The 17191-nt window shown below is 39.3% G+C and overlaps 1 protein-coding gene across 1 annotated transcript in view; it reads right to left on the bottom strand.

Annotated features, from left to right (window-relative positions):
• Positions 1-15595, bottom strand: part of LOC124181529 — a 33130-nt gene extending 17535 nt beyond the window's left edge. Inside the window, exon 1 of the mRNA XM_046568173.1 lies at positions 15194-15595. Within this exon, the coding sequence (XP_046424129.1) occupies positions 15194-15580 (387 nt within the window). The 5' untranslated portion in view covers positions 15581-15595. The remainder of the gene's footprint in view (positions 1-15193) is intronic.
• Positions 15596-17191: the final 1596 nt, after the last annotated feature.

The raw sequence follows: 17191 nt of genomic DNA, 5'->3' as shown, positions 1-17191 counted from the left end.
TTCAGCAAACAGCAAAGACTAAGATTGATTATTATAATTATTATAATTATTATTATTATTATATGCTTTCTGAAAATCATTCCAATCTGTCACAGATTACTACCGCGGACATTGGTGAGAGTTAAACGGAAACGAATTAGTCACCAATTTTCAGAAGGACGAGCCGATTGTCGCATGTCGTAACGTTTTAAGTCATTATATAGCCGATGCCTGATTTCAATTAGTTACGCAGTTACTCTGAATCTTCGAGAAATGGAAGAATTTATCGCTTGAATAGATTATTTTCCCAAAATATAAATTATATAAATACCTCTTACAAAAATGTAAAATAGAACGTCTTCTCTGCTTCTCCCTTATCGACAACGCCTTTCGAGTACATAAATATTACAAACATTCCCAAGCTTGAAATTGTATCTATTGATTATCATGTAAAAAATATCATCTCAATATGACTTGTACCGATTATAATCGATAGATTAAATCTCGTATTTCCCTAATCTTTGTAAATTAACAAAACTTGCATTTTGTTTCAGGAATCAACTATACATAGTACACATCGTGCAACATAAATCTCTCCAATTTTCTCCCATCAGTCAAAATCTCACGAACACAAACTGCAGAGATACGGAGTCGCCTTAATGGAAAGATATTGTACACGTACAACTGCACACGAGAATGAAAACATGAAGATGAAATATGACGAAGAAGAAGAAGAAGAAGAAGAAGAAGAAGAAGAAAAAACGAAAGTGTTGATCAATGATGAATTCACTTTCTTCGAGATATAGACGACGATGTAATTGAGAACAAAACGGCGGGAGTGGGGAGGGGAGGGAGAAAAATAATTTAAAAAAAAAAGGAACAAAATGAAAAGAAATATATAAAATGAAGAAAGAAACTTGAAAGATGAGACCGGGAATCAAGCCCAGTAAACAACCGGCTCTGCGGATCGGATGAGGACTTAATTTGAAACTAATGAATCCTATGGCTGCACGCTGAGCATCAGCTCTCTGTGAGATAAGATATGCATGGTCATTTAGCGCCTCAAGCATACCTATTGTATATACGTAGTATTTTGTAAATACATATATACAACATATATATACACAGTATGCACATAGATACTCGGCTGTATCGGTATAACGGTACAAGTGTTGCTTTCCCTTCGTGAAAGGAAAATAGATTATAGATATGTGTGAGTGTGTGTATTTGTGTATGTGTTAGATGTACGTACAAATTGACAGAACAGCCGGAATTTTGTCGCTTTGACAGCTGCACGCTAATGTCTATCTAGTATTAAAACGTAGTACAACGTACAACTTGTCACGCATTGCGTTGCACGCACTATATGTATGTGCATAATATGCATTATCTGTCATACGTATGTATACTTTGGGACAATCAATTTGAGACGGCTAATTTTTTACATTAGAGACAGTTACGTTGGCAATACAGAGAAACCTACAGCGCCACAGTCGGCCGAGCGCGAAACAAACTCAGTCTCAATAAAGGTAACATAACCCATGACCGTCGAATCTAACCTTAGAATACGTGTCAATCTAACAAGTCGTTATCACCGCGTTATTCTAAGGTTAGATTCGACGGTCATGGGTTATGTTACCTTTATTGAGACTGAGTTTGTTTCGCGCTCGGCCGACGATGGCGCTGTAGGTTTCTCTGTATTGCCAACGTAACTGTCTCTAATGTAAAAAATTAGCCGTCTCATATTCGTTGTCCCCAAGTATACGTATCATACACGTTGTAAATATGTTTGTTTTTTGGTTTCTTTTTTTTCTTTTTAGCGGGAAATATCGTGAAACGAACGGTTCTCTCTCTCTCTTTCTCTTTATCTTCTTAGTTCTTTCTTACTGTCCTTCTTTCTTTCATGCGTGCACCGAACGCACGTGGATGTCGAGATGCATTATTATTACAACCCGCGCGAGCCTGGGGGGCCGAGTCTTGTGGCAATGCACGCCTGTAACGAACTGTATATTTATGTCACGGGATATCGTGTGCACTGCAGTCATGATGCGTGAATGTGCATACGAGCATTGTAATATGTAACTATAACTACTTTTAGCCCCGGAAGCAGGCAGGAAACTAACTCCGATTTGTTGTACGGAATAATCTTACTTGCGATAGGATAATTCAGGATGCGGTTATACCGACTTGTCGAATGTTCTAAATCCGTTGTATTCATTGATGTAATAACGTTCGTATTATACAGATTATAAATCCCGAGTACGATATACGTTGCACTTTCAATTATCGAAAACTTGGAAGAGAATTATTTCTTCGTCGTTGAATAAGACAGAAGTATATTTGTTTCTTCTTCTATTTTTTGGATTTATTTATTTATTACCGATAAGTGAAATTCGAATTATAGCTGCAGACTTTTTCCGAGTTTTCGATTACTTGGCTCGTAGATTTTTTGTTATAAATTCTTGTTTTCTTTTTGTTATAAATATGGGATGCAACGTAGGGATTGTATTACAGAGTTTTCAGATATTATAATCTATTATTCAAATGGAATTACAATAATAAATAGATAACGCTATACTCGTGCGATTTCAGTGGCGTTCTCGAAACGGACCGGCGATTTGTTTTCGCTGACAAATCAGAGTCTCGAATGTTGCTGCTGCAGCTTTCTATAGCTGAAAGAAATATTGTGAAATAAACAAATAATAATTTTTCCCCGTAAATAACTAATGTTCGTGATGATATTTTAATAGACTATCGTTCATCTGATATTTCAATCATTGCACCTATTAACCGTCATTAATTTATCTTCAAAGAGAAAGTATCTATACAATTAATACAATTGATTGACGAACAGAGCAATTTTTTAGAGGAGAATTACGGTTTTTCAATGTTTCAGTAAATTTGTACACTCGATCGTAGAATCTTTAATTCGGTAGGTATAATGGATTAAAACCTAGGTTAAAATCTGAAACGTCACAAATACATCGTCATACTAATATTTTCCGTTATATACGATGGAAGAATTGAAGTTTTGAAAATGATGATGATCGATCGTAAATGCAGTATTTTTTTTTTCCTTTCTCTATCCAACGAGTTAGTTTTCCTATTTTCGTTTTTACATAAATACTATAAATACTATACGAACTTTGTACAACGGATTGCGAATGGAAAATTTTCAATCATTTTTATATCGATAGTTTGTGAAGTAAACTTTCCATCGAAACAGTCGGGCTTGATAATTATGTAAAAATATCGAAGAAACGGAAAACTTGGAAAAAACAACAACACCAATTAGGCAAAATTGTACTTTCTTTCCGTTGCTGTAAAAAAAAAACCGAACAAAGAAAAAGACAATGTGCTCACCAGCTATTTCACAGCATAATTATATTAACAATGAAGAATTTTCCGGTACAAAAAACAACCAACGTCATATCCATACGTTTATATCTGTACTTATAGTACGGCTACTTCACAACACAATAATTGTTTTGCACAAAAATTTCGAAAGGTATGACTTGGTTTTCTTTTTTCTCTTTTCCACCTTTCTTCATCGGGTGCGCAGCGTATACATATCAAGCGATCAAAGGGTGACGCGGAAATAATCCTACGGTTGCAGGGTTGAGATACGTGAGGGGGAGGCGTCCTTTGTCTTTTCAGTTTCGATATCAAACAATCTGCATGAATATTCTACAATATTTATCATGTCGACGTTAGTTTCGTTACTGTAACGATTCATGTTGATTAAAAACCGTTATTGCGACGATTTGAAAATTGTTTGAAATCCATATGATAAGAAAAGCCAGTACTCATGTTTTATAAATTTTAGTACCTTCAAAATCATTACAAAATTGAAGAACACTGAATTTTCAACACAATCATCTCGTTACGATAACGGTACTGATTCAATTTTTAAAATCTAACATTCAGCAATATCAAATTATATTCTTGTGCAACTCACGTTCGATGATATACGTCGAGTCGAAAGTATAAAAATAAATGATCGAAATACGGAAAAACACTCCGAAAATCCAATTGTAAACGTTGTTCGTTGTAACTGGGCGTTTATTTTTTCTTACAATTTATCGAAACACCGCACGAAACGAGTATTTAAAAAAAGCAAAAGATAAGAACGAGGAAAAAAAAAAAAACGAAATGAAAAGAAAACAACGATGTACAAGTAACAAAAATTGCCTCGCGGTGCTTCTCCGCGAAGCTGTTTATAAAAAAAACTATGAACAAGTTTAACGACAATTAAAATGTAACAACTACCGGACACGAGGATGATTCAAACTACCGTAACGCGAATAGACGGCCAGTCGACTGTCAACTGTCGAGGAAAAATCGTAGAAACGCAAGGCAACGCGACGCGACGCAACTCGCCACGCGACTCGCGGGTAACTCAGCGACTCGCAACTCGCAACTCGCGACTCAGCGACTCAGCGCGGTGAGCTTGACGCGGCTGCTTCAACCTTCTCCGGCTCAGCTTATCCGCCTCCCCCCCCCACCTGCCGCCTTCTCCTGCAACGCGCTGCAAGCACTGGCTGCCCGTTCTTGATTCTGCTCTGCGCCGCTACGTAACTTCCCCCTCTCTACCTTCACTGTTTAACCGACCGACCAACGTCGCGACGGCTGCACGGACCTGAAAGCGGTGATTCTTATCTGGTCGGGCGCGTCTGACGCGAACGGGACGCTACCACTTTTGAAAGTTTTTATTTATCTTGTTATTTAGTCTTATATTTATTTATAGATGGTGCGGTTTTCAGGTACAACTACGCACTTTTGGAACTTGTTTTCGCGGGAACAAGTTTGCAAAAGTCTAATAAGTAAAATAAAAAAAAAAAAAAATACAACAAATGTATGGAATTTAATTAATTGAAAAAAGCGAGGAGATGTTAATATTTTGGAGCAAAAGAGAGAGAAAAGAAACGACGTTTCTTAATACCAGGGGCGTTAATTGTACGCGAAAATTGACCTAATATTAGAATTATAGAAATTATTTGAAAGCTCGTTTGAAAATTGTACGTTTTATATCGAAAACCAGTAAAATGTCGGAATCAATTGAGACCGAATGGAATCATTAAAATTGTTAGAATTACCGAAGCCTTGAAGTTGTTTAGACCATCTGAAATCTCTTGAAATCGTAGAAATGCACTCGAATAATTACAGTTGACATGATATCTTATATGTCATCGATGAAACATCTTGCATTGCCATCCAGTTGTCAAGGTTTTAAAATCGTCAATATCATGAGTGAAATGAAATGTCAATTTTACAATCCTTGAAAAATATTATATTAGGTATAATTAAGGAATAAAATATCTGAAATCTCCGGTACTTATAATTAAAATCCCGTCAACTCGATGAATCCAATATTGAAATCATTCTAACTATTCGAAGTAACTTGAAAGGGATAACTCAGCATTGATTGTTAAATATAACTACGATGATTAACAACGGTATAATTGCTGTAATGAGTGTTACGGTTGAACACCGGCACCAGCCGATAATTCCTGATGGAAATAAGCAAATAACTAAGCGAATCGATTTTACCTTACAGCTATAATTATTATTCCGATAACGTCATTTTAATTCTAGCTTCTTTTCCACTTTTTCATCTTTCGGATACTCGTGGAATACAATCAACTGGCTATAAATCAAAAATCAATTTACTACTCTTTTTGAGTATCTGAAATAATACGATACGTTTGATTTTTTTTTATCACCGCAGGCGTCGCGTACCGAATGCGTTTTATCAGCCGTTGATGATCACCGTTACAAAATCCGTCACAATTATTGTCCGTTTTATTACGCGATCTCCAAGATCGTATCTGCAGCGATACGTTATTATATACACGTCACAATTAGCTGTCACGTTACAGTGGACTTCTCTCACAGAACTTGTCGGTGAATGCACATTTACAATTCGATCGGTATTATTCTTACAGCGAGTTACTTTCTACCGCGGGAGGAGTAGATAAGTCAAAATAAAACAAACTAGGATAGCCGAGAAGAGAAAGAAAAAAAACATTAGATATTAGACGGTATAGAGTGTAAAAAGCGATTAGCGAAACCAGCACGATGAATTACCTCATCAGACGTAATACTCGAAATAGTTTTCAGTTTCATCCTAATTAAGGAAGACGTGTAATATTAATTCTTCGTTTTAATTTCGTTTGTATTCTTTTTTTTTTCTTTTTACAATCTGCTCAAATTACAACTACGTTAATTATCAATATAACGAGTATGACATTGAACGGGAATCACGCAAGGAGTTTTTAATCCGCGTTAATCTTACCGCTAACAATTTTTCCCGTATAGTGAAAAATACGTAAATACGCTATATTATACATATACGTACCCACATGTATTCCACATATTATTATTTTGGAAACGCATCGTTGCCTCTAAGCGAGGCCGTGCAGGCAATTACGCAAGGCTCATCACGCTGCCGTGTGTGATGTTCTAGGTATAATAATAACCTCTATAATCTACGTATAATGCCAGATTAAAACATATTCAACTGGAATTGGCGAATACCCGTGAGTGAGAAAGAAATGGAAGATAAAAAATTAAATAAAGTAATAAATTAACGAAAAGTAGACGTGCGTGGTACGTGCGCGGGTATGATTGTAAAATGATCGACAGTTCAATTTAAAATCGTTAGAGGAATATATCGTGGCCAATTTACACAACACATCTACGTCCATGCTTGTAAATCCGTTTGTATGTGTATATATAAGAAATAATTAATGGAATTCTACATTTATTATACAGATAATTTCGTAATAAATTTTTTACCTTCTATGTATGGTAACGAATGAATTTATCGACATTTCGGATTTGGCTTGATTCACGATTATTATGTGCTAGTTTAGCGGAATCGTATCCCTGCAGTGATACAACGTGACACAATTCATAGTCTAGCCTGAAATTTAGAAAAATGTCACCAAACTTGTTCTTTCAGCCTGATATCATGTATATTATACACATACACATACACATGCATAGGTATATCATTCGTAAGACAAGCGAGTGAAAAAAATCATCCCGCGTTCCACAGCTGCTTTACATCCTTGTTACATATGCATGACCACGATACATTATCCCGTCAGAAAATCCTTACATGTATCTATCGTCTAATTATACTGTACAATAATCACGTCAATTTTTCCCACAGACTTTTCGCCTGCAAAAGCTAAATTGTAAAGAAAAAGAGACAAGAGAGAGAGAGAGAGAATTATAGAACAAAGTTGGCGCGATAATTTCACTTCGTTTATGTATAGAAATAAAATATATGCTATAATTACAATGTCAGAAACAATTTGACTCGAGGATGTTGACCTGAAGGATACCTGCGGTTCTCTGCAGTCAGAAAATCGCTACTCGAGTATACGTGTATAATATACTTTCACTCCCGTTTATAACTTCGTTATACCGGGGCAATCTGTTGAGACTTGAAAATCAACCGCGCATGCGCGAGTTTCATCGGCTGTTCCTGCAGGCTGACCATCCCGAGTTTCAGCTGTCGAACTGTTTTTGGCGGTGACGTAGTTGATACGAATTTTCGAGGTTAGAATCTCAAATAATTGCGGCAGCGACTCGGAAAGGTTTCGGAAGCATTTGTTATCGGGTCGGAAAGTTGATTCTTCAAAGAACGGTTGGAATTCAATGCTTACGCTCTTTGAAAATTCAAACGTAGGCATTTTGCGTAGGTTGGCCCGCCTGCATCGCAGACAAAAATATCGCTGAGGATAGATTTGGCCGACCAATGAGATTTAATAATTTGGCGCATGCGCGGTTTATTTTCAAGTTTCAAGAGATTGTCCCGGTATGTAGGCAGACAACTTGATCAGGGACAGCGATTGCGGTTCGGTGGTTAGAAATTCCCCACAATTCATTCAACGGCGTACGAATTGCTAAATATTGGCTTTTTTCCCATTTTCACATCGTTATAGCGAAGTGATATTTATATACGGTATCGCTGGAATTTTCTTTGAAGAAATTGATACGTATTGCTTACAGTCTTCTCGCTATCGTTGTATTTATAGAATATATCCATTAGTAATTATATCCTGAAATGTTGCAGAACACAGAGTGACGAAAGATCTCGCAACTCAAGCATGCAATTATTCACCGAATTTCGAGATTTTCCATTGCGTGATTCCAACTGCACGTCGGAAAGTAGTTTCTTCGACGTGAAGCAGCTTTCCACAATTTAAGCACTCTGGTTTCCTCGTACAGCTGATTGCTTCCTTGCTGTACACTTTCGCCTTACACGCTTAAGAATTGATACTGATTGCGCGATATTTTATACTACTCGAACTTCTTTCGACGTGCTAAAAAACGAACGACGATTCGAATTGCGTTGATTTATAAAAGAGTGTCTGTAATATCGAACGAATTTAAACGATCGTTTCATAGTGAAAACAGTTTTGCAAAAGGCACGTGATTGTTTATTATATACGTACCTGTAATGAACGCGTTTGTATTCAATGGAGCAATCGGAAAGTCAATGAAACGGAAAAAGGATTTCGTTCTACACTGACAGCGACTGTTCTATTAACCCAGTGAACGAGTTTTCTGTTTCGGAACTGCAGGAATGGAAAGAAATCTCGTACGCATTAGACACGTTTTTTTTTTCTCTTTTTTTTTTATATTTCACTGGCATTTGACACTTTCTTCTTATAATTATTCAATGCGAATACAACAAAAGTTGGTCATTTTGAAAACCGTGACGATCCGGCGTCGCGAGAATCAGGTTCAAGTGCATGATACACTTGTTCGATGATCATATTTCGGAAATATGAGAAGCAATTTTCATCCGAAATATCACAGTTAAGTAAAAACAGCAACGGACTTTAATTCGGTCAACGACAATTATTACTCCACAGTTTTCACGCAAGTTACAGCGATAATTTAATCATTTCCGCCACTTACTTAATTTTTTTTTTTTTTTGCTGGCTTTTTGCAGCCAGAAAGATACACGTGCATACATTAAATTATTCATACGTATGCATGAATAAAAATCTATAATTTTTTTTTACCTGGTAGTAAAAAACACTAACATGAACGCAACATCACTCTTACTCCTTTATTTCCGTTTCACCACTTCCGTTTCCTCTTTGCTCTTTACACAACGTTACGTATAAAAACTTTACAGCTTATAAAGTATGTGAAAATTCTAGACAACTCGATGGTAAAAATTCTTCGAAATATTTATCACGAGTTTTATAAATAATACAATGTATAATTCTAATTAAGAACTAATAAATATCAAGGAGAAATACATCTTTGTAGAAGCACGCGAAGCGTAAACTAATATGTAAGCACAATGAAGATATCATGGGGGCCATGAGAAAAGAAAAACATATCACATTTTCGTGCTCTGTGCAGCTCTGATGAAATAATATATCATCCCATATTATACACAAACCGTGCATTGAATAAAAACAAATTCTTCTTTTCAGTGGGTGGCATAGATGAGAAAGAAAGGGGAGAGTCAGAGAATAAGAAAAATTAGAAACCCTTTATTACACTCGAGGAGACGCAAGAACGATCACAAGGCATAACGAAGTCATTCTCTGCCTTTCTTGACTCTGGAATTTGATAACGTAACTATAATTCCGTTACATGATCGTGAGGTTGTTACTTTCTTTTTTTTTTTTTATCTAATTTTTTTCATTTTGCGTAAAATTTCAACTGCGTAAAACGTGGAAGAGCAACCCGGTCGAATAAAAGATTCGATGTTTGAAGTGTAAAAGCTTGCAGGCAAATTAGGAGTTAACGAATCGAATCGAGGCGGCTTTGAATTAGCAGCTTCGCAGAAACGTCGCAACGCTTATAAGTCGAAGCCTTGTTCCGACGGACTGATAGGCCAGGTTTAACGTTCGGCAAACTGCAATGCAGAGACTGGCTGCCGTATAAACCGCGGACAGATAAGTTATCTCCTTAATTAATTAATATTGCCCAAGAGAAATAGCTCCGCGATGCTCTTATCTCCGTTATCCAATCCCTTAAATACCGCGCTCCGAACGTCAATCAGCCCTGTGTTGTTGTATCCATAAGCCGGATCTCTTGCCTTTTTTGGTAAATTTTTAACGTCTGACGATATTACTGTATAATTATAACAGTCGGGAGCCGCCGGTCTGCGGTGAAAACTTAACGCCGATAATTATTATCCGCGTCAATAATACAACCGTGAGAAATTTACTGTCTATATTATTTTCGCCAGCTATGAACTATTTCCATTTTATTTGCCACGATGGTAAAAATGTGTTAGGTAATAGCTCGGGGTAAAAATTAAAAACGAATTTTCTACCTGCGATCGGAAAATCTGGCACGTGCAATAATATGCTGTATTCTATTTCATTATCTACTGAAATCCCGGCAGTTTTACGATAACAATTTTTATACATACACGGTTCAAATTCTCTGATCACTATCCTCGATTCTTACGATCAATATTCTTTTTTCGGCGAAAGAAAACCCCTGCCTTATACAACTTAATTCACTTGCGGGCACACCCACGGTGTTTTATTATACCTGTAATACGTTTACCCGACCCACATTCGTTATTTGCGAAAAAATAATTTCGTTAGAGTGGAAATTGGCGTACAGTCGTTAATTAACAACGAGGCATCACGTGGGCGGTGATCTGTCGGACGGGTGTATCATAGGAGAAGGGATGGCGGGGGTGGATAGAGGAAAACGTCGATGGTTTACGAACTCGGCACTCCCATTAACCCCCAATGGGTCTTCACATAATACATTTACATAGCGCTGGTTATATACCCCAGATTTTTAACCCGTGTGATCGGAAGATTACGCGGATGACGTGATCGCGATTATTTGCAATCCGCGAGCATGTTCGACGTCCATATATCGAACGATGAACGCACCTGACGTCATCGACGTGGACACGATACGAATAGAAGTAGAAAAAGTCAGCTGGTCAAATGACGTATTTCAATGAGAATTAGAATTGACGGATGCGAGCTTTTTTCCAAAATCCTCGAGTTATCTTATAATAATCCTAATAATCATTTTCTGCCCTTTTTTTTTGTCCCATCAAGGCTGATCACATCCATCGATCATCGCGTTAGGTAATTAGTAACCGAGTTCGTTAATTAGATAATAAATATGCTGTGATCAGCGACAAATGAAGTTTAGGAAAATCCGGGTAACCGGTCTGCCCGGTTTCGTGGTAAAAACTTCATCATCATCGTCATAGCGTTCGTTTTTCTGCATCCCCATCAAGGGTGATGGTACCTACACCTAAATGTGCGGTACATACCCATATATTTATAATACCTTTTCACCTTCGCACATACCTATTCTCTAACGACTCTTCAAAGATTCCATCTCAGGTGGCTACTTCCGGGTCTCGCTTTACGCTAACCAATCTTTTATGCCCCCCCCACCCCCCCCATTGGTGGTTGAAAAAAAGCCTCGCTGTAATCTATCCTCTGCAGGACCGGAAGTGAGCCGTTGACACGTAGGCCGGCAAAAAACAAAGAAATATCGATCCCGAACCGGGTGGTATACCACCTGCACCTGCACAGAGTGGAACCCTCAAACGCCCTTAAGGACCCTGAAGAGAAAGAAGAGGAGGAACCTTGAGGACACGGGAGAGGAAAGAGTTGCGGGAGGGTCGACACGTGCACGTTCTACGTTTCACACATATCCAATATAATTCATGAATGTGTAGTACGCGAACCTTGGGTACCACCACATGACGGTACATGGGTACGTGCAAATGTGCCGTGCGTTTCATTTGAATGATGCATAGACAGGGGTTACAGAAGGGGTTTGAAGTGAAGTTTTTGTTCTTTTTTCGAAAAATTGTTTCCTTTTATGCAGGAGCAGAATCCCAATGAGTAAAGGAAACTACGAGACTCCGCACTTGAAGTTTTCAAATGAGCTAGTCATGTCTGTCAGGCTGTCACTGAGTATTAGGGTGTTTATTAGATATATAAAAGATAGTACCGAAGTGTCGAAGATGGTTTAGTAACATGTATTGTACAAGACGTCAATCAATTCAAGAAGCGATTTAATCCTTAGGTACTTGTAACTAGATAGACGGTAGAATCGAAATCTTTTATCTCTGAAAGTGCTTCGAATATTGAAGAAGAGAGAATAATAAAAGGCCAACTGTAACATTCGCGTATAATGAGGTATATAATACCTGCAGCTTACGATCCTTGCTGTCCAAAAGGTGTGCAAAAAGCGGCACGCAACGAGTCTCCGAAGGAACTTGTTTCGGAGGAGAATCTCGTGTTCCCAGATTTGCGTTATCGCGTTGAAGGAATTGAAAAATTTATCACTTGCCCGACGCTGGACGACGATTTTTAAGCCAGCTTTATACAAATGCGTCATTCGAAGCTCCGTCTCCGGCTCGAAAACTGTTTAAACGCCACCGAAGTAAACAGCAGACTGACTCTCGGGGTCGGCCTAACAGCTGGCCATCAGCAACACGCTGGTAAGCCGCCTCTTTACCACCACCTACAGCGATTCTCACACCGAGAAACTCCGGGGTGGGCTGTTTCCTGGAAGTCATCTTCATCGGGGGGATAGTGCAGCATGGCAAACCCTTGACGCACTACACGGTCCACGATAGATACGCTCCATTAACGAGACCAAAATCCCATTCGAATGAAACGCGGCCCGGAATCAAACTCGTTACAAGTCGCTGCATGCCCACATGTGCTGCACCAGTCCCCATTTCCCTGAACAAACATTCTACGCCGTGATGATTTTTACATCCTTTGGTCCTCGTCGGTTTCCCACGTAAGGGATCTCGGCTTTCCTTGGTACAAACGTTGCAAGAAAGGAGAAAAAAAGCACGCAAATGATTTTTCTTTTTTTTTTTTGTCTTTTCTTTTTTTTCTCTCTTTTGACAGCATCCATTCGTTACCGTGTCACGTTTACGTTCGAGCAGCCTTACGTCGAAGCCGCGTTTCACTTAGACTCTGATCAGATTTCTGCCCGCTCTTCTCCGGCTCCTGGACTTTCGTTACACGACTTGATCTCGGTGGAATCTCGGCTTGATAGCCGGTGGAAACGCAGCCTTATATTCATACCTCGGACAAAGAAATGATCTCGTGCGAGAACCGGCTGCACCGGCATCGGAGTGCAGCTCTGCTGCAGGTTGCGCGGTGCAGCCTGACGTAGATTAGCCGGCTGCATCCCCTGGACCGTTTTTTTTCTCTGATTCTATATTTCTCTCTCTCTCTCTCTCTCTCTCTCTCTCTCTCTCTCTATCTCCGGACGTGCTTTCCTCAGGCATTTGAGGCCATTCCAGGTATTCATCTTTGTAATAAACTCAGCTACTCCATCGAGCATCACGCTAATCCTGAACTGATCCTGCGGATGTGATGTTTCTGAACCTAGTGTTGATGCTACTGCGATTAAAATAGTCCCGTTTATGATTTGTTCTATGATCCAGGCGCTTCATGCTGTGTGGAATGGTGTTATATCTGGTTGGATCACTCTTCAATGCCCCGAAATGCCCGAATTAAGTTTGCAGTTATACCTTCGGTGTTACCAGAAACCTGGGTACGATAGTAAGAAATTTACGATTCACCGGTACTTCGAGAAGACTTACGAAGGAAACGCAACTTTGATTTGCAGATTCGTGTCAGCAGCATGATAAGAATAAGCGGTTTCAGACTGGCCACGAGCCAGCCTTAAAACTTACCGTTTTACTCACTGCCCGCGCCGGTTCCAAGTTCATGCAGGATAAAACAAAGATATTATCCAATTTGAATTTCGAACTACAAATTTAGATTCGTGATTAAATATTTTAAAGCCCTCGGATACCATATTACATGAAAATATGACGATTTTTTTTAATTTTGAACCACTATGATGGATCTAACATTACAAATTTACAAAAACCCCCGCCTACCAATTACTACCATAATCGGAATATTTTTAGATTTTTTTCGACGATATTGGATCGCCATCTTCGATCTTGCAAATCTGACCTCAAATTCGTGATTAACGACCGAAAAAAACCTCACGTTACCAATTTGCATTCAAATCCATTCATCCATTCTCAAGATATCCTAATTTAGAAATAGTACCGTACCGATAAAAGCCAAAATCTGATAATTTCTAAGTTTGGAAAAGCCGCATCGATTGGGACCAAAATCATTAAAATCCGGTAACTTGTTGTCGATATATCATCGGTCAAAAAATTGATCACATACGTACATGCATGAACACACTCAAAACGTCCGAAAATGGTCGGGGGTGATACTTCCGACCTTGAAGCGTCGAGATCTACTGAAACCTGAACTTTTCATTTTCGTATTGATTTCAACAGCTTTTTTTTCCCTCTGAAACCAGATAAATGGGAAGTTAAAAAAGAGTTCACACAAGCTAACTTGATCCAGAGAGACTTAACAAATGGCCAACTAAATCAAGAGGATGCGATGACCTCGCAAACGGTCGGAATCCATTCGAGTCATTTTGCGCATCCAGACATCTTCAATCAACTCAAGTACATACCCGTTGCACCCCTTGAACCACTTTGCATTAATCCAGTGGCAAGCAGTTTGATTCTCACGAAGTTTGCAACACGTTCGTTGAATTGTTATATATATGTATGTGCATTAACTACGCACGCGTCGAATCGAAGTTACTTCTAATCGAGTAGCAAAAACTCGCTGATATTATTACGATTTTTAGTTTCATCGTTCGTTTTCGTCGTTGAAAGAGGTTCGTTGGTAAAAACGCGTCGGTGGAATGACGTCAACGGTGACATTATACCATCGTCGCTCTGCGACCAGGGCGTGTAGCTTTGTGTCAATGAAGCTTCCCATCGGGTTACGTACTTCGTGCTCTTTTTAGTGAACTTCGACACGCGATAGAAGACACGCCGTTAAACGACCGCTTCACAAGAACTCACCGGGCAGACACAACAGGTTGTTACTACTTCGAAACAATGACCACCAAAACGAAGTGACATGAGCTGAAGCTTATAGACGACTTTCAAAATGGATTGCAATAAGATCCAAGACTTTCGCTTCGGAAGTAAAAACAGCTATGGAAACCACAGTGAGCAAATGGGTAACATCCAGGAAGGCACTCAATTCCGGTTAGTTTATTACACGTAACATACAGAAATAATATATAATATCATTCCGTGAAAGTTTTCTACGAAATGGAAGAAACATTTGGCAAGGGGAGTAAAAAAATCCTGGAACCTTACCTCTTTTAGGATTTTAGACGAAGGCACTTTGGCTGCTAACTCTTTCGCGAAATCTTCGCTGTTCCAGGCGTTCCTCGATCCAATTTTATCGCATTGATCCGCCGACAAGTTGTCCTCGCGACTGGAACTGGCAGATGGGTTATCGTTTCGCGAAGGATCGATATCGGCGATCTTGATCGTTGGGTTTTTTTGTTTCTTCGAAAAGTCCGGGTCGCTGTAGCATTTTTCTAAACTCGCAACGCGCTGCAGAGCCGTCGGCGAGTTCGGAGTCGATCTGCTGGATGTCTGGAACTCGTTCCTCAGCAAATCCTCTGTGCTTTTATTGCGGATTCGCGGAGGATCTTGATCCCGGTACGCTCTCCTCTCGATCCTCGACATGTCGCACATCTTCGAACCCGTCTCAGAGATTTTGTACGCGTATGAAACTGCTTAATCGGAATATCTTACATCCGCTATTCGAAACACGTTTTTTTCCTAAATTTAGACTAGTAAATAATACCGTAACTCGTTTACGGTCTGGATCGTTTATGTAAGTACGTAGTAAACAAAGAAAAAAAAACCGGTATTATACACACCGAAATTATTTTATCCTCGATATAATAAATCGGAGCTGTTATAGCGTAAGAAATTTTTTTTGTCGGTGCAAGGTTTTCTTGTTTCTTTTAAAAATATTTTATTACCTCAACATTGTACAGACATACGCCTTGCAGTCGTCGTTTACTTTCTTCACATCACCTGGTCCGAAACACTATAATATGCGAGTAATATAAGTCCACATGGCTCAGACTGAACTTTTACTTTACTTAAAAATGTTAACGGTCCTTATGGGTTATATTTACGCGCCAAAATCGAGCAGCATGTACACGACGCTCGTAAAATCGCGGTAAGTTTCGTAACGATTTTTTATTAAAAAGTCAAAAACGAATCATAATTTAAACGTTGGCCAGATCTTTCGTCGCCGATAAACGCGTGAGCTCTTCTTTTTTCAAACTGCACGTTAAATATTTTACAACCAATTATACGTATGCACACCGTTTTCGAAATATCGAAGCGACCAATCTTCGACGGGTGTCAGCCGCGAATAACGCTGCACGTGCATACGCGACGGGGAAATGGGGCAAATGCCCTGCGAGATGGCCGTGCGTCATCCACGGGCACATCTGTCGCCCCTTTTCCCCTCGCCACCCCGCCCTGAAACCCTTCTGCAGTTTTCTAGGTGGTCGTAGACCGTAGTTCCCACCGCGTCACCCTATTCCCATAAAACGCGGTCCGCGGCGTCCCCTGCAATGGGCACGGAAAGCCGACTTTCAGTGACCGTCGACTTTGCTGATCAACCCCTCCGGCATTGCTTGGGATTTTTGCATATGGATTACACGCCTTGGCTTGGGTTGCAACGACGCCGAATGACGTGCCGGGCTCAATGCTCATGCGTCGATCGATGCGGTCGTCCCTTATTGACGCGGGAAAAAAACTACCCTTTTTAAATTTCAATCCATTGCGGGACCGTTTCAGCTGCGGCAGGACTCATTGTCAATGCAATTTTCATCGTGACTTGACACCCTGAGTTCACTCGGTGAGGAAATCTGACTCATGATGCGCTCTGACCGGTATGGATTAAATCGCTAATCTGAAGACTGAAGAAACACAATCGTAACTAATGGGAACGCCGCAAGTTTTTTTTTTTTTTAAGCAGATAGACCATTTCCTTTATAATTAACCTGAATCGTGTAACTCGAAAAATTTAACAATGCACGCACGTATTTGTTTTACCTCAATTTTTTATTCTTATTAAACAATAGTGCTATGGATTTGAAGTAATTTATTTGGATTCTTGGTAAAAAAAAAAATTTCAATCCGTTGAAATTCAAATTCTCTTTAGTTTTTGTCAAGTTTTCAGAAACGGCTTGCCATCCTCTTGACTTTAACGACGTCACGACAAACGTTCAGCTATATGACGGAGAGTCGGAGTATCTATCGAACGTCTGGACGCTAGCAGAA

The sequence above is a fragment of the Neodiprion fabricii genome, chromosome 4 (assembly GCF_021155785.1).
Source record: "Neodiprion fabricii isolate iyNeoFabr1 chromosome 4, iyNeoFabr1.1, whole genome shotgun sequence".
Taxonomy (NCBI): domain Eukaryota; kingdom Metazoa; phylum Arthropoda; class Insecta; order Hymenoptera; family Diprionidae; genus Neodiprion; species Neodiprion fabricii.
This window is presented reverse-complemented; position numbering and strand designations above follow the sequence as displayed.